Genomic DNA, 17,842 nt, shown 5'->3' with positions numbered 1-17,842 from the left:
TTTTTATGATGTGCGTGTGCGTGTGTGTGCGTCTGCGCTCGTGTGCGTGTGTGCGCAAACGTGTCTGCATACGTTTCTGCAAACGTGTTTGCGTCTACTATTTGTGCGCTTGTGTCCACATTTGTGTGCAGGAGTGCGCACGCGTGTGTTCTTACAGAAACATCGCCCCAGAACTTGGCCACGTCGTGGTGGTTGGCACGGAGGAACTCGGTGAACCAGCCGATGGAGCGCTTGCTGCCCTTGTCCGCGGTCTCGTCGCGCTCAAAGTTCTCGTTGTGTTTGTTGACCGAGTAATTGGTCAGGTGCATGTAGAGCTGGCTCTGTTGGGGAGAAAACGAGACAAGAGGGAGAGGGTTGGTTAAGAATCTTCAGCGGACGTTTGGCACGGCCTAGTGTGGTGTCCTTGATTACTAGTTTATTTATCTATTTTTATTTCAATTGCATTTATTTATCTATTTCCTTTTTTTTGGTTATTCTAGGTGAGTGTACTGCATGTTCAAGTGGGTGGGCTTGGTGGTAAGTATTTGTTTTTTGTATGTATATGTAAACCAAAAATAAATAACATGGATATGTTAGTTTAAATGTGTGCTCAGTGTATTCAGAGTTCCGCAACATTTCCAAAAAATACAATCATACAAAATATAAAAAATCATAAGTGTGTTCAATGTAGCCCTCTGTGAAAGAAATCCTTTGAAGAGGAGCTTGGACTTTATTACCGCCGTTACACTCAAGACACACTTCAGCTAACATACCCTGCAGGGTCGATTCGATAACTTGCCTTTACAACAACAATAGACGACTGGAGCACGCCATAACGGCAGCAATACACACCGACACCGATAAAGACATTGTGTGACGATCGCAAATGACCCACAATGCCGCTGCCAGTTCACCTTTGGCGGTATCCAGGCCCTCTCTTTTTAACACAACAGCTGGTAAAGCGTTCGCTTAAACACGACCACAGCCACCCCCCCCCCCCCCCCCCCTCCGCGGCCTCCAACAAATGACCCCAGACGTTTTCTGTGGGAACCATAAGGACGTTGGAAACACCTCAAATGCCCCATCATGGCTGCTTAGCTGAAACTCAAGCTGCCCTTTGTATAATCTCCCCTTTTAGCGCCGTTAAGCGCCACACAATGGCCTCCCGTCTTTGTGTAAGACCCACAAGGTAATAACGGCCTGACCGCCTTGGGGCCATCTTGTTTTTTGGGGGTTTGCCGCGGCTGTCTGGAAGTCCCTCTCCGATGGGGATTGAGCCCCCATCCCAGAGGCACGTCTCCCCTCTATCATGTGTCACCGAGTGGGTAAGGCAATACGGCACAGTGTGTGCCCCATCCGACAGCTGGCCACTCGCTTTGGTGTGTCTGCCTGTCTGTCTCTGTGTGAGCCTGTGCGTGTCTTTCTCTGTGTGTGTGTGTGTCTGTGTGTGTCTTTCTGTATGAGTGCGTTTGCGTATGTGCGCGTGTCTTTCCGTGTTTGTGTGTCTTTCTGTGTGAGTGCGTGTGTGTTTGTGTGTGTCTCTCTGTGTGTGTCTGTGTGTCTTTCTCTGTGTGTTTGTGTGTGTCTCTCTGTGTGTCAGTGTGTCTTTCTCTGTGCGTTTGTGTGTGTTTCTCTGTGTGTCTCTCTGTGTGTCTCTTTCTGTGTGTGTGTGTGTCTCTGTCTATCGTTCCGTGTGTGTGGCGACACGTTAAACGGACATCGCGAGCGACAGCAGAGACAGAAGAAAAGACCCGACGCTGGGCTGCGGCGTGGCGTGGTCTGCCACGGACTGATGCTCAGCATGTGCCCCGACCCCCAAGGCAAACACCAGCGGCAGCCTGCCTGCTACAAGACGCTGCATGTGCCGACCATATGCACGCCGCGTGTGCGTACACGTTATGAATATGAATGGCGTGTTTGAGCATGCCGCACGCGACGGTTCCGTGCAACGTGTGTGTGAACCGTATGTTCTGATTAGGCTCGGATTCCGGCGGGCCGTGTCCACGGTTCGGCGGAGAAGGCGCTCACGGGCCTATAATTCAGCGCCCGCGTTCTGGCTCGAAACCCTTTGGAGGCGGCCATTACGGGGGAATGTGTTGAGTGAATGTACCGCGGGGCACTTTCTTTGTATCCGACGCACACCCAATCACACGCTCCGCCTTCACTCACACCGGGGATTTGATGCTTTACTCAGATTATATGCAAATGTGTTCGCATGGGAGATACCTGCGTCTATTTTTAGTATGATTTAAATTGTCGTAGTGTGCGCATGCGTGTGTGTGTGTGTCTGACTGTGTACATTTGTGCGTGTGTGTGCTTGCGTGCGTACCTATCAGCCTGCCGGACGGACAGCATGCATGTGTGTGACTCTGCACGTCCGTGCACGTGTGGTTGCATTCGTGTTTGCCTGCCGGTTGGCCGGCCTGCACACATGTGTGTGTGTGTGTGTGTGTTTCTGCGTGTGCGTATGTTTCCGTGCATGTGCCTTTGTGTTTGCGCGCATGTGCGTGTGTGTGTGTATGTGTCCGTGCTTTTGCCTTTTTGCGTGTGTGTGTGTGTGCGTGTATGTTACCATGCATTTGCGTGCCTTTGCGTGCGTGTGCGTGCGTGTGCGTGCGTGTGCGTGCCTTTGCGGGCGTGTGCGTGCGTGCGTGTGCGTGCGGCCCCACCAGGTTGGCCTCGCTGGGCGCGTGGTACTTCTCGGTGCCCATGCGCACCAGCCCGTCGTCGTACAGGTAGATGCGCAGCGGGTCGCAGGAGGTGACCAGGATGTAGATGCGCAGGTCGAACTTGTAGCCCTCCATGAGGAAGGGCTTGTCCAGGTACTCTTGCACGATGTAGTGCTCCTGGGCAGGCAGCTTCTCGCAGTTACGGATCAGCGAGATTCTGCGGAGAAGAAGAAGAAGAAGAAGAAGACGACGACAACCGATAATTTATTATTAATCCTCTGTGGAGGTGGGGGCGGCGGAGGGGGTGTCTTCGGCAGCATAATAAAATATGGCATATAGAGACAAAAAAAAAAAGAAGATAATTAAAAAAGTGATAGATGGCCACATAGCTGGGGAGCGTGAACACTGACTGATGGCTCCGTCGTTGTCGTTGTATATATCGCTGCTAAGAGAAGAAGTAGAGAAAGGGAATTGACCCCAGCGGTATAGGAGCGTCGCGTTTTCGCGCCTCAACCTCCGGTGTTGGCTGACAGCATGCGGCAGACGAGGAGGCGTCGGGGGAGCGGCGCGACGAGTGTGTGCGGCGCGCGACATGCAGGTACTGTTGTCATGTCTGTCTCGTCGGGTCGTTATTGCAAAACTTTCTGCCAGCTCGTAGCGGGGAGCGTTCACTTAAAGCGCCTCTCTGGTTGGAGTCCTTCGGAACGCAGAGCGAGTGCACGTGTAAGTGAACCGTTGATTGCATGGCGCAACGTTGATACGTGTTGCCGATGATTGATCATGGCAGATGTATGACTTTAAACGCTTCTGTCACGGGGTCCGGCAAGAGCCGAACTTCAACACAATTCTATTTATTAACAGTTTCCAAAAAAACGAATCTGACAGACTTATCTCACCCAGTCAAATTTGGTCTCCAAATGCGGAGATGATTGATGGCGGCTCATAACCGAATTCAATAATCATACGCAGAGAGGGCCGCCAGGCGAGCCTATGACAGCTATGGACAGTGTGTGTGTGTGTGTGTGTGTGTGTGTGTGTGTGTGTGTGTGTGTGTGTGTGTGTGTGTGTGTGTGTGTGTGTGCGTGTGTGCGTGTGTGTGTGTGTGTGTGTGTGTGTGTGTGTGTGTGTGTGTGTGTGTGTGTGTGTGTGTGTGTGTGTGTGTGTGTGTGTGTGTGTGTGTGTGTGTGTGTGTGTGTGTGTGTGTGTGTGTGTGTGTGTGTGTTTGACAGTATGTGTGAAAGCAAAATGTGTTTTGGTCTATCAGCAATACGTTAATATCAGCCCCACTAGAACTCACACCCTAGCTTATATGTGTGGCGGACAATACTGCAAAGAAGCGTATTATGTAGTTGTTGTTAGATGATTTTGTTGCATATTCAAATACAGTTTGATGTCAGGCTTCTGTAGAGTTAAAGGGTAGAGGCAACAGAAATAATTTAGTTCAGTTCATTGATTAAATACAGTTTTCATCTTGACATTTTCATAACAACGCGAAGGTCAGACTAATGGTTCCGTGACATCTCAGCGTTTTCCCTTCCTCTTGGACGCGTATGCTTTAGAGAAACCTTATTGAAAGCATATGTAAATAAGAAAGGAAATCACGCCTGAGGTCTTTTCCAAAGAGAACAAGCTGCTTGGCTCCGTGCGTTGTCGAACTATCCAAAGTTTTGTTACAGTGTTTATCGCCGGGTCTGGATTTAAATAAAAATGCAAATAAGAAAAATGTTCATGAGAAAAAAAGAACATGGGCTTTGTCTGAGAGCTGCACTGTCAGCATCTGGATGATATCAACATGTTTCCCCCTTTTTTTTTGGAAGCCAAACTTTATTCTTTACTCCAAACAGCCTACTGCATCAAATACAGGCCCTCTCTCCTCAAACCCTGGGTCCCGGTTAACAGGAGCCAGTATCCTGACCTCTCTTCAACCTCTACGCTAACTAATTTGCTTTGGTCCCATGTCAATGTCACTCAGGCATTATGATGCACAGGCTTCTGGCTACCCATAAAAAAGAGAAAGAGAAAGAGAGAGAGAGGGAAAAGGTTTACAAGTAGTAGAGTAGTTGAGTGAAAGGTTTGTTTTTCAAAGTGCCATTTAGGCCGTTTTTCTGCATCGCTCAGAGCTAAAGCAGATTGGGGTTAAACTAGTTGTGTGCACAGCTTGGACTACTCAGACACACAGACATTCATGCCAAATAAGTATTGACTCAAAAAGTACTATTTGTGATATAACCGTACCATGGCACCTGGCCAAAGAAGTTATTTTGATTTCCCTGATTTTAATAATTGCACCATGATCTGTATCTAAATGTAAAAATAAAAGTAGATTCGGGCGTTGATTCGTTGTTGCCAAAGCATTTATCGGTCCAATAATCTGAAAGTACACAACTTATCCAAAAGATCTTCTCAGAGGCAATATTGTCATCAGGGTTCAGAGAGCGGTTCATCTGAGGTCGGGCTGGGGGTGCTTCCAGCCGCTCAGGGACGCATGGAGCAGGGGTGGAGGAGTGATAAGTACTTGTGGAAGTGCCTGAGGGGCGGGTGTCATCTGAGGGGTCGGGGTTCTGGGTGTGTGTGTGTGTGTGTGTGTGGGGGAGTCATTGTCTCCAGGGTGGATCAATCATCCCCTCCCGCCGTGGTGCAGCTCGCGGCTAAACGACCGCCACACGGTCGCCGCACGCCGCACCGTGTTCAGTGTCCTTATCGGAGGCCAATCGACAGACAGGAACAGGGAGAGCGGTGGAGACGGGGGGGGGGGGGGGGGGGGGTTCAGGTGCCAGACAGGAAGCTGATGGGTGCCTGTGGCCTCCGACGCGGAGAGCGCCGCCTCTCAAGGCCTGAGCCACGACGCGCCGGCCGTTAATGCTGCTAGTTAGTGGCGGTTGGAGGGGGCGGCCGGTGACATGATTGATGAGCCGGAGCTGTCGGTTGATCACGGCCCACTCACACTCTTCCCCCCCCCCCCCCCCCCCCCAGCCCCCCCACCCCCATCCCTGCGCCTCTTTTTAATTTGTCGCAGAGAAGCTCTTCCCTGTCTAACCGCCAACATTTTATTTCATTAATAGCTATTTTTTTTTGGTTTTGGTCCCCCTCCTCACGAGCAATGCTTCAGACACAAACAATGACTTCATTTAGTCGCTCGGCAGAAAAATAAACTGTGCGAGAGGACGGGTATAACTTAATATCCTGCTGCGTCACGGCGAGCGCAAAAAATAAAGAAAAATCTAATCTTCCGGGACGCATGCCGTTGAGTGGTCGAGGTAAACTCATCATCTTTCACTTTGCGACTCTATGGCAATAATTCAATCGTTCCGAGGCTTTTTATATTGTAATAAATAAAGGCAACCCAGTATATCATGGAGCACAAAAATAAGGCTTACCAGAAAGGACAAACTCGAGCAGAACGAAAAAGAGAGACAGAAAGGACACTGGATGATTTGTACTTCAATACCACCACCTATTGGTGCCTGTAATAAATACACCACAGCTTTCTTGGCCCACAGGAAACATATTTCCAAGGTTTACAAATCCTGATTAGAAAACAAGGAGATCATCATGCATTTGTATTTTCCCAATTAATTTGCTCCTCCATCAATATGTTTGTCTTGTAGATTAGGCATAGCCAGTCACACCTGAAGATGAACTGTGTTGACAACCAGACAGATGGAATCCAAGACAAAGAACATCTCCTGCTTCCGTTCAGATTCATGGGTGTTTGTTGGACTCACAAGCAGCACAAATATTGCAATTCGTTTGGGCCATCTCATTATCAGATGGTTGTTTGCTATTCAGAAATTACATTATCTGACAGTAATCTGACAGTAAAAAGTTTTATGGCGTGTTATGATTGCTTTTGCTGCATCTCAGAAACATTTCCGTGCAGCATCTAGAAGATCCAATCCTACAGAAATCCTGGTGGACACATTAAAGCGGACGCACACACAGAGAAAGAGAATCAGTTTACCGACGGTGATGATGCACTAATCAACTGTTCCCTTTCCGTTTAGAGCATGAGACACGTTGGACAGATCCAGGGGCTCCTGCAAAGAGTGTCCTGCTCCGTTTCATACTCTGGTCCATGTCAGTGTTCATTAATCACAGAAAGAGACCTTCAAGGAAGCCATTGACAGACACAGACTTAAAGTTTGTGTGTGTGTGTGCGTGCGTGCGTGCGTGCGTGCGTGCGTGCGTGCGTGCGTGCGTGCGTGCGTGCGTGCGTGCGTGCGTGCGTGCGTGCGTGCGTGCGTGAGAGAGAGCGCGCGTGCGTGCGTGCGTGTGTGTGCGTGTGCGTGTGTTCGTTTGTGTGTTCGACTTTATCTGTTGGTCTGTATGTGTGTTCCTCAGGACGGTTCCGGACCTGGGAGCCACTGCAGCCTTTTTGGCTCAAGTATTACATTTGATGAACTTCATGCCCTTTCTCTCTCTCCACAGACATCTGTGTCAGGGTCAGAGAGCTTCCTGCTTTCATTTAGTTATTTTTTGGGCACAAACTCCTTCCGGTTCCACCACCGCCGGGTTCATTCTCCGGCTCCCACGGCCTTTATTGTCCTGCAAACCACTCGAGGGCACACCTTTTCCCAATACTTCTAATGCTTTGAATGGAAGCGCCGGCTCCCAATGTGATGCAACCCCCTTCCAATTCAAACAGAGTCTCAGTGCACCAGTCTGAGCCGTTACACTGAACTCCTGTCATCCCGATGTATCCGTTCTCCCTCAGGAACACACGGTAGACGGCAGACCTACCCGTGGCCCATGGCTCCGTTGGCGGGCTTGACGATGAAGGTCTTCTGCTTGCGTTTGCGCCGCAGCTCCTTGACGTAGTTCTGGAACTGGGTGTACTCGGCCGGGAAGATCCAGGTCTTGGGGATGAAGCCGTACTCTTGAGGCTGGCACTTGATCATCCTGCAGGGGGGAACAAGCGCGGGGAAAGAGGGGCAGGCGGGATCAACCAAGGGCCTTGTAACGCGCCGTTCTCCAGAGCGTTGGAGGCGTCGCGTTAATGTGGAAGATACTTCGAATGCAGTACACTTTGTGCTTTTACACAAGGCTTGCACGGTTTCGGATTGGAAAATGTGTCTTGCACATGGTGTTCTTCTCGGCTTTCGCTGTAGAAAATCACAATGCTGTATTTATCCCTATGATCTTGCCGTGTCGTATCTACCAATGTGTACATCCTAGTCGCCATATGATCAGTATTTAGCATGTTAGCACATTTATTTCTCGCAACCAGCCAGCCCAAGCTCCAGGGTTTAGCATACAAACAGTGGACGCTCGTACATCATGCATACGCCCCGAGCCGATTAGGGAAACTTACTTGGACATGTTTCTGGCCAGACAGTCTTTGCGGCAGATTTCGCCCATGCCAGGGAAATGGTTAATTCTCTGCAGAGGGACAGGCAGACATAATAATGTTGTTAGGGCCATTACGCCACTCAATTCCACCCCCGCTCCGCTCTAGAAACCAGCACATTAAAGGCAACCTGAAGTGAGCCTACGACGTCCTGACATTTATGCCCAATTACGGACCCAAAATAAAAAGGTGAGGCCGGGACCTCTCCTAACCCTAATTTAGTATACCATGTCTTTCCCCCCTTTCTCCCCACATTTCTTTTTTTTCTAAAGGTTGGTTAGGGCAAGAGGGAAAGGGGGAGGGGTGGTGGGGTTTGGGGGGAGAAATATAATCGATCTCAACTCAGAGGGACCGAGGTAATTGGTTCTGCATCGAGGGCCGTTGTGATTGTAGGCAGTGACAGTTGAATGAATTGCTTTGAATGTGTAGAAAGGGGGCGGTGGTGGTAGGGGCGGTGTTGGTGTTGGTGGTGGTGGTGCAACTCACAGAAAAAAACGGTGTTGTTCTGTATTCTTTGACCGAATGAGCTAGAACAGGGCCGTTAATTAGGGCTTGTATGAACCGAAACCTGACAGCAAACTTCCAGAGTAAATCACAGCGAGGGAAGAGACGGAGGGAAGAAAAAAAAATAAACAACAGTAAAAAAAAACATCGAAAAATGTAGGCGAAAGCTCTCCGGTGGTGAGTGCGGGGTATGAATGCTAGAGCGCAAAGAAAAAAGAAAAAAAAAGAAGAAATCTGTGATAATCATCCAAACGCGACAGACCTAATTACGGATTTCGGGGAGGGAAAGAGATCGCACAATTCACAGCGCGCCAGGACCAGACGTGGCAAGACGAGAGGCAAATCAAAAGCGATTGTTGTGGGGGGTTTCCTTCTCCTCGTCCTTCAAAGCCCCCGGTTCGCTCACACACACGCAACACCGCGGCAGCACGGCAGCGGCGAGGAGACGGCCATTACGCCGATGCGTCGGGATTGTTGTTTTCCATCTGTATAATGTTCAACCGACTCCAATCAGCGGCCGGTTCCCCGCTCGCCCTGCTGCCTAGCTAACGAGCACCCCTCTCTGTCGACCGGCGTGTGATTTAATCGTCATTAGTGTCGGCTCTGATCCAATAGGGGCCCTTGAGGATGGATGGCAAACACATGGAGCCGTGCAGGAGGCACCCGGGGCCCCGAGTTCAGCCGGTAGCACGCGGGGGAAGGTCAGACGGAGGTGACGGCCAAACGCAGATGGATACGTCCACAGACGCAGGCGACCAGGAGCTGCCTTTGTTGTGCGTGCCCTTGCACAGCCCACACACATATACACACACACCTCTGATTCCAACCTGTCCCTCCAGCTCAACTTTGTCTGGCAAGGAAAATAACATCTCCCCCCAGGGCTGTAATGAGGGTTAGGTAAATGGCGTGAACGTCATAAGCGATGGGGGAGTTATAATTGCAAGAGTGAAAAACACTTTCATGTGGCCTTCCATATGGTGGGTGGAGCACCTTGACATATAATGGCTAATGTAAAGTTTGACTTAAGGTTAGGGGGTAATTAGCGTGATCCCTTACAGCTAGGAATGTCTTTAATTTTGACGCTTTGATCCAAAGCAACATACTGTACAAGTGAGGCTTCAGACAAAGAACAGTCTTGTCCACCTTTCCAGTTCTATGTCGATTTGTCGCTTCCTCTCATGTACCTAGTGCTTTTCCTCGCCATAGACTATAGAAAGCCCTCTCTGTGCTTAAGGCCACATGGGCAAACAGTGGCACGGAGCAAGGATCTTCTGTGTCACTGCGACAAAACGCATCGACACGCAAATGCACGGTGCTCTGTGAAGCCTTCATCGCAAAGCATACATGCCTACTAGTGTCTACTGCCTACTGCTGTCACGCAATGCCACTTGATATTTTACAATGGTTGGGAGGGGACCATCTGGGAGCCATAGCCCATTTCTCTCTTCCCTTACCACCTATCCATTTTTCTATGCATCTCCCACACACACACACACAGAACAACTGAGTTGTTCTGTGAGTTGTAATTCATGATGGCACCAGGGTGAGATACAGAAGGCGGGGAGTCGGGCCCAAAAAGTGATAAATTATATATACATATAAATATATAGTATATATAGAGACACAGTATCAGTGTAAACAATAAAGTACTGTTTCTTATTGCTGCAGGCCTTGACCATGGAAAACAGAAAAGGTTGTAACGGAGATTAATTAAAAATATTTCAAATCATTAATTCCGAATCTCCATGAAAGGTTCTTTCTGGCAGGGTTTGTCCAATTAAAATATAATTTTACACATCAAGAAATGTGTAATTAGTTGAAAAAATGTCAAGGGTACAAGAGTGTGTAACGTCGATCCACATGAGTTAACTGGCGTAAAGTATGGCTCCCTCAAAGGGGGAGCAGAAAGCAGTGGGGGTACCTTTGATGATAGTGGTTGAGTGATGTTTGCATATGTATGGGAAAACATACATGTTGTCGTATGTATGTGTACAAGCTTACAGTAGTCCGTTGCAGACTGTTGAATTTTTCGTACACAGTCGTACATTTATTTTTTTTACAAATTAGATATTTATTGATCTGCAAAATGTAATCACAATTGGACCAACCCTGCCAGGAACATTTCATGGTGAATTAGATTGAAATCAAAACTTTTTAAATTTAGCCCTGTCAACTCCCATATATGTTTTTCCATTTCTCGATTCCGGACGTGAAGCATGAAGCTGGCTTGACTTAGCGGCACTAAGGCTTACATGGATGCATTGATCAATCGCAAGCTGTGAATGTTGTAAAATCCCTCAGTCGCAAAAGGATGAACTTCACTACACCCCAGCAAATACAGAGGAGAAGGGCCAGGTAGGTGGTGATTGAAACGATGACTTTCCAATCTTAACTAAGCTAAGGCTTAGTTATGAGAAGGTTGATTATGTTTCTGTTAATCCCTGACAAGGATCCCAGCTTGAGCCTGTATTACGCAGAGGGCTTTGAGGCCAAGTGGCAAGCCTCTAAACTCGCATGTCATTTGATTACTGTCTGTCTCATGTTTTCTCTAGACCCTAGACCTAATATCTAATAGACCCTAGTGTAACAAAGTAGGATCCCTCGTTCAGGATTGGTCGGCCTTGACACGATTGGTAACCAATCAAGTGCGCAAACAACAATGGATGCATCACTAACGGCACAGTAAGGACTACCTGTCTGTTACAGTTCGAGTTGCTCATGAGACAATGAGAGGTTTAATCAGTCCATCCATGAGATAAGGGTTGTCGATACTAGCCTGATGGGCTCATCAGTGCAATCCCCACTATCCAAGCTGCCTTGCCGAGGCCAGTCGATGTGAAACACTATTGGTATTTGCAACACTGAGAACCATGAGTGCATGAAATCCAACACACTTCTCGCAATGTTCATCCTAACCTAGGCGCCCGAGTATTTAGAAGGAAAGAAGTTAAACTTAGAAGCCCTCTCCAAGGTGAAAGGCGATTTAGGGAAGAGGTTTTTAAAAGGAACATGGGTTTAAAAGCGCCCGCAATGTTTCGTTCAATCGGTGGAAATCGCTTTCTACTGTGGTGTTTCATCCCCACGGCGATGCACTCGCCCCCTCTCTCGAAAGGAATCGGTACAACTTGTTCACATCCTCTTGTGACCTTTCGATTCACAGAGCCGGGGGGGAAGTGAGTGAGATAGCGCACTTGCTCCTTCTTTGGCACAATGTGCTGCCTCACATTTACAATTGCACAATCACGCTCGGCGCTGGCTATCTCCTGCGCATTCAGGCGGTCTCCTCCGGTGGCCCAACGGGGGATTATCTTCCATGGCTGGTGGTAACGGGCTTCTTAAAGGAGAGTAAAATGTCAATCACTTCCCCCCAGGTGGCATTTCATGGCTTGAAAGGGAATGCCTGAAATCCATGGTAACCAGGTGAACGGTCAACCGGTGACGGGTTCGGAAACATCAAGGGCAGAGGCATGCGTTCGACTCCCAGCCCGACGGTGCGACTCAGCCACTGAGTTCAGCCGCCCCTGTCCGCAGTCGAACCCATAGGGATCCCTGAAAAAGACCCCTAACCCCCCCCCCCCCCCCTAACAACCCTTCTATTTCATGACCTGCATCGGAATTCCCTGTAAATCCCTTTGGATTAAAACATCTCCTAAATAACTCAACGGTATCTGCTCCCTGATTGGCTGGCGGCGGGGACAGGGTACCTGGTAGTTCCTGAGCTCAGCGATCTTCTCGTGCTGCACAGCCGAGTCGCACCAGATGAGGTTGGCCGTCTCGTCCTCGTGCCTGGTCTTGAGGTAGCCCATCTCCTTGATGGCTATACGAACTGGGGGGGCCAAGAGGAAAAAATGGTTAAAACAGTCCCAGGGACGCTGCACTCTGTTTTTAGTCAGAGACCCCGTAACCCTTGGTAATCGTCCTCCTGCAAGAACAGCTCAGAATGCAGAGTTGCAGATGAAAAGGCTCGTACCGAGACTTTTTAAGAGCACTTCTCGCAAATTTAAATCCTTGTATTTTGACGAACTCTACCGGGATGTAGGATTGACTTACGAGACGCAATCGGTTGGCCGGAGCAGAAATAAGCAATGCTGCCATGCAATTCCAATTCCATAGCTTCGACTAATGATTATGTTGGAATAAAATTAAAAAAGAAATTGATCTTTGTATAATTGCCTTGATATTATACTCTCCTTCACTATCAGATTAATTCAGGCCTATCCATTATGGGCATTTATACAACAATAAACATAAGGAAATTGCATTAATAGGCCATAATAAGGTTCATTGGGATTGCGTAGGCTCATGTCTAGAATAACTGATCAGGATGAGTAACACTGAGTGGGCATCAGTCACAATTTTGACACAGGCTTTGTTCCATCGAGTCTTCTTTACTGAAGATTAGTGCAATAGAGTTCTTGACTGGTTGACTTCAGTATTTCAACCCTTAGTGGCTGGAAGTATGTGTGTGGGTTCCCAGATGTGCGTGTGTGCGTGTAAATGCTCTCGTGGCTTGATCGTTGGATGCACACTTTCACGTGATATATAGAAGTCTTTACAACTCTAAACTTCAATTTCTACATCTATTATTTTAGGCATGGCACGCTTCATCACTGCCGATCACTGAAATCAAAAGTAAACGCAAAGTACCACAGTCCTTAGGGACGCTGCGGTCTCTATACTCCAAACTGACTCTTCAGAACAACTTGGATATTATTAAACCTGACATGATCCTAGTATTACTATCAACACTTCAAACTCCATGGACAGCTAGGCCTTGCCAAGCAGTCTATCGGGATCCCAGTTCAAATAAACCCCTTTTAATAACACTGTGCGGCTTCAGTGAACACCTGCTCATTGTTTTTTGTCGTTTTTCACCTCAGCAGACTGCTCCAATGCCACTTCTGCTAAATATTATTTGAACTGAAAGATAACTTCCGCAAAAGTAATTCATAATGTTTTTGGGCAGAAAAGGGGAAGAACATCTTGTTAAATTGAATTCAAATTAAATTTTGGGGGGGCCTCGATTATGCTAGCTCACATGACCTCATGAACATGCTCATTTAGGAACAGGTGAAAATCAGCATTATTTATCATTTAGGACAATTTACTTTACTGGCTAAATCTGACGTGGCACACTCATACGCACAAAAGTACGATCAAGCCATGAGTACATTACGCATATATTCTATTATCAAGTCCAATGAGAATGAGCCCCATTTTTCCCAGAACAGGCAAGTAAGCAGCTGATCATTTCGGCTGTCAGGACGGCAATGCGAAAACACATATCAAAACTCTGATCCCCTTGGAGTCTCCTTAGCTCAGTGTTTCACGACTTGGCAGGCTGAATTCTGTTTATGCATGCCTAAGCAGGGAAAATAGGTTCCGTAGGATATACATCAAACAATGTCCGAGCCGTATTTACCAACGGGAGGCCTGGCTGCAGAGCACAGAGCAGTCAGCGCTAATGCTTTTCCTCAAAAAGATAAATTAATGGTCTGTAATGCATTCAAATCCCACTGGAAACCCCAAAGTATGAAAGATAGGTGGCAGGCGTGTTTGGACATTAATCCAGCGACTATTCATTATTCGGTGACTAATGAAAAATGTATATGCCCTAACGAAACGAGGTATTAATTAATTTGTTGTAAGCCTCTGCAAACCTGCCGACATCGGGGCCTAATGATGCATGGTGGAACTTGAATGGGAAATAGATGTCTCCGACGAGAGGGGACATCCATCTATCGAACGTAAAGGAAAGAGAAACATCGCTTGGCTGACTTAAGACGGCGAGGAGCTCACCGTGGCAACGATCGAGGACCATTGTGGTCCTCGATCATTAAGGACCGTCTTGCTCAAAAAGACGACGATATACATTGGGGGGACGCATAGCTATTTCAGGGTTTTAGAGATCCTGAGACTTAATATACACCTCGCTGTGAAGACTATCTCGGGTGGGAGGGGGCGGGGGGGAATTCCCACCCCTGATCCAAGGCAGATTACTTATCTTTAACACAGTTGACTAATTTCCCCATTACCCTGCACTAATATCCATCTTCAAAAACGCCCAAACAACGAGACCGTATGCGGGTGCGCCGTACACATGGCCCTCCTTGACCACCTTTACGAGGGCCTTGGCCCTCCTGCAGAACGGTCCCTGGGAGCCTCCCCTCACAGCCCGAGAAACCCACTCCTGCTCGGCCGTCCCGCCCGGCCCCCCCCGGAGGCTCCAGCTACCGCTGCTGACTCTGTGCTTTTCCGGGGGGGGGGGGGGGGGGGGGGGGTTATTTGGAGCACCTCACCCTCGAGAGCAGTGCTGCTGCCACACCAAATAGAGTAGTGCTTACTCTGCTCTTTCAGGGGTCCTTCAGAAAAAAAATATACCGAGCAAAAAAGTACAAGAGGGGTTGAATTAAATTACCTCGATAAAGATTTATTTATCTTCTTGAGGGCTGAGCTGTCTCCACCTGAACCGCTTTCCCAGAGCACGGCCGTGGCTACTTTCCCATTATGTCTTGTTTAGGATATTACACACAGGAGCCGCCTCCTTTAAGCAGCCATTGTCGGGCCCGGCATTGAGACCAGATTACATCGGCTTGTGGTGGATCGAGGGACGGACTAGTTCCCGTCGGGCGATGCCTTTCTTCAACTGTGGAGGATCGCATTTTATCGTGCCTACCGCCGCAAAATGCCCCGTATTTCATTGTTTATGACGTAAGTAATAGGAATGAGTGCATGGAGAGGCTTGCGGCAGCAGAGAAAGTGCGAACATTGACCCACAGTGTTGTCTCTGGCCAGGCCTCTTTACAAGGCTGGGCACGGCGATACCCCCAGGCCCTCACCATTTATTGGCGATCACTTGACCTAAGCTCTCGTCTTTATTCTCTTTATCTTGTTTCCCATCTTCGTACCAACGATGACTTAACCTCTCTTCATATCAACACAAATAGAAGGGCCTCACGTCGGCGATACTGAACGCCATTCGGTGGACCTTTTTATGGATGGATCCCGAGGACCCCGTCGGTGTTTACACCAGGCTCTACCAGCTAGACAGGAGCACACGTACCAATCTCGTATTTGGTGCCGGCCACGTTGGCCGTGATGGTGCCCTTCTTCTTCTTCTTGAGGTTCTTCCTCGTCCCGCTGGGCTTGAAGGGGCCGGCAGACCCGTTCAGGGGGGACGCCCCGGGACCCTCTGTTGGACGGGGGGAGGGGGGGGTGAGAAAGGGTGGTGAGGTATTAGTTTACTGTACCGACAGCAATATGTTGTGAAGAATGTACTTACTGGAAGCTAAATGTCCTAAATGTAAATATATAGGTACAGCTAAATCAGCGTTTAGTTGGTGTGACCGGAGGCGACGACGTATAAAGTTAATTTTATATTCGTTTTTTCTTTGTCTCTCGTTGTATTGTTTATTCACAATTTGACCGTACTAAATCATAAAATGGTCATGAAATGACCAGCAACATGTCCGGAAACATGATAAGGTAAAAATACTGACTTTTTGTGACAACACTATGGGACAGCCAGATTGTTGTAATTTCTGTTCAGGTCGGACGGTTCTTTTTAGTTTAGTCTGTTCTCACTGTTCTCGAAGTACCCGGGTTGCCAGATATAAATGAAATTGGCACACAAACACAGCCTGCTGCAATGGAAGCAAGCAAACAAACTGGATCTAGTGAGATTGCACTAGATTCTACCTGACCTAAAAAGCCTTGTCCCTTTCGAAAGAGATGTTCAGAGACGTGCTAAACAGCCGTACATCTTTGAGTTGCATTTGAAAGATGGTGACAGCTTAGAGCCCAGAAGGATTCAAAGACGGATGCCAACTGTGCTGCTTTATAATCTGAAAACAGTAAATGAATTGCGGACCAGGAACTCGTCATGGCTGGTATTTCGCAATACCCATTTTAAATGGGTACTGAAATTTAAATGTATGTGTTGAATGTAACACACTGTAACTTTAACTAATACAACGTTGTTTGTTTGTTTGTGCATGTGCACGCAGGGACACGCAACGTGTGTGTGTGTCCATGTGTGTGTGTGTGTGTGTCCAATGTGTGTCTTTTGAACATAAGTGTGTGTCATAGGGTTGTTCGCCGGACCATAAGCCCTGATGTCCGGGCAACCCTGATTCAGTTCCTTTGGAAATCACCATATTACCCCCACTTACCTCCATCAGTGAGGGGGGAGGGCATCTCCGGGCCCAGGGGATTAAAGGCCGACCTGGCTGCCACACTTTGCGGGTGGGCCTTCAAAGCCGATCACAGCGGCCCCACCACGCTCTCTCTCGCTCTCGCTCTCTCTCTCTCTCTCTCTCTCTCTCTCTCTCTTTAACGCTCCCCCCCACCCCTTAGTTAGCTTCCCCTGTCGGGACTCTCCAGGCGTCCCGGTGGGTCATCTGTGCCTCGGACCAGCGTCTCCCGGCCGCATTCAAAGCTGCGGTGGTGGCGGCGGCGGCGGGGACGTTGAAGGACCCTCTCAAGGATGCCTGCAGCCACTGCTCGCGTGCTGATAAAGACGGGCCAGCCGACCTACGCACGTGGACAAAGAACCCTGGGAAATAGGCAGAGGAAGAGGAGATTTAAAAAACGTTTTACAGTCGCGAAAAGGAGGAGGATTTACAGTCGCTGACAGCTGATAACAGGTGGATGGGAGATTGGCCGCGGGGGGAATTAACTGCAGTTGGCACACTTGTGTGGACTGGGGGTCGGCGTTTGGACTGCGGGTGGACACGCTTTGTGGTGGATGCACCTAGGCCAGGTCCACCTCCACCACCTCCTCCTCCTCCTCTTCCTCAGCTTCACCGTCAGCACCGCTCCTCTAATCCTAATGGAATACTCTGACGTTGCACAGCGTCAACCGGGCTAATTAGTATTCGATGGAGGCTTGGATAAATATGAATGTGGTTGTCAGGTAAAAAAAGCTCTGTCGCCTTTTTTCCGGTTCTGTCCCGCGCTTGTGTCGGCCGTGTGCCTCGGTTTCTACCAACAGATGGTGTTTTTTTTTTGTTTCTTTTACAGTGGCTCTATGACAGGCACACCTACAGCAAGGCTTGTGGAAGGAGGGCTGGTGCATTTACATTGAAGAACTATCAGCAACCGTCAAAAGCTGGCGGGCATCAGCTTAAGAAACTTTCCGTCTACTTTTCCCAACTAACCTTGGTAGGTAATGATCTCTCAATGACGTGCACCTTTGTTGCGGGGGTCTATCTGATGGATCAAACGGCGCAAGAGGCCAAAACCTGCCCCTCCTCATCGATCCATGTATACTCCAGTGAATATGAAAGTGCAAAGTAAAACCCCCTGCATACGGTTTGAAATTACTAGAAGACGTGGTTTCACG

The 17,842-nt window shown here is 48.5% G+C and overlaps 1 protein-coding gene across 1 annotated transcript in view; it reads right to left on the bottom strand.

Annotated features, from left to right (window-relative positions):
* The window catches only part of ttll7 (tubulin tyrosine ligase-like family, member 7), a 28,357-nt gene extending 11,615 nt beyond the window's left edge, over positions 1–16,742 (bottom strand). Inside the window, exons 1-7 of the mRNA XM_056604167.1 lie at positions 16,671–16,742; positions 15,563–15,691; positions 12,204–12,325; positions 7,960–8,027; positions 7,389–7,547; positions 2,649–2,865; positions 156–320 (exon numbers count right to left, since the gene is read on the bottom strand). Coding sequence (XP_056460142.1) covers positions 156–320; positions 2,649–2,865; positions 7,389–7,547; positions 7,960–8,027; positions 12,204–12,325; positions 15,563–15,691; positions 16,671–16,695 — 885 coding nt within the window. The 5' untranslated portion in view covers positions 16,696–16,742. The remainder of the gene's footprint in view (positions 1–155; positions 321–2,648; positions 2,866–7,388; positions 7,548–7,959; positions 8,028–12,203; positions 12,326–15,562; positions 15,692–16,670) is intronic.
* Between the last annotated feature and the right edge of the window lie 1,100 nt (positions 16,743–17,842).

This window comes from Gadus chalcogrammus, chromosome 12 (assembly GCF_026213295.1).
Source record: "Gadus chalcogrammus isolate NIFS_2021 chromosome 12, NIFS_Gcha_1.0, whole genome shotgun sequence".
NCBI lineage: Eukaryota > Metazoa > Chordata > Actinopteri > Gadiformes > Gadidae > Gadus > Gadus chalcogrammus.
The sequence above is the reverse complement of the archived record's forward strand: the minus strand, read 5'-3'. Positions and strand labels throughout refer to the sequence as shown.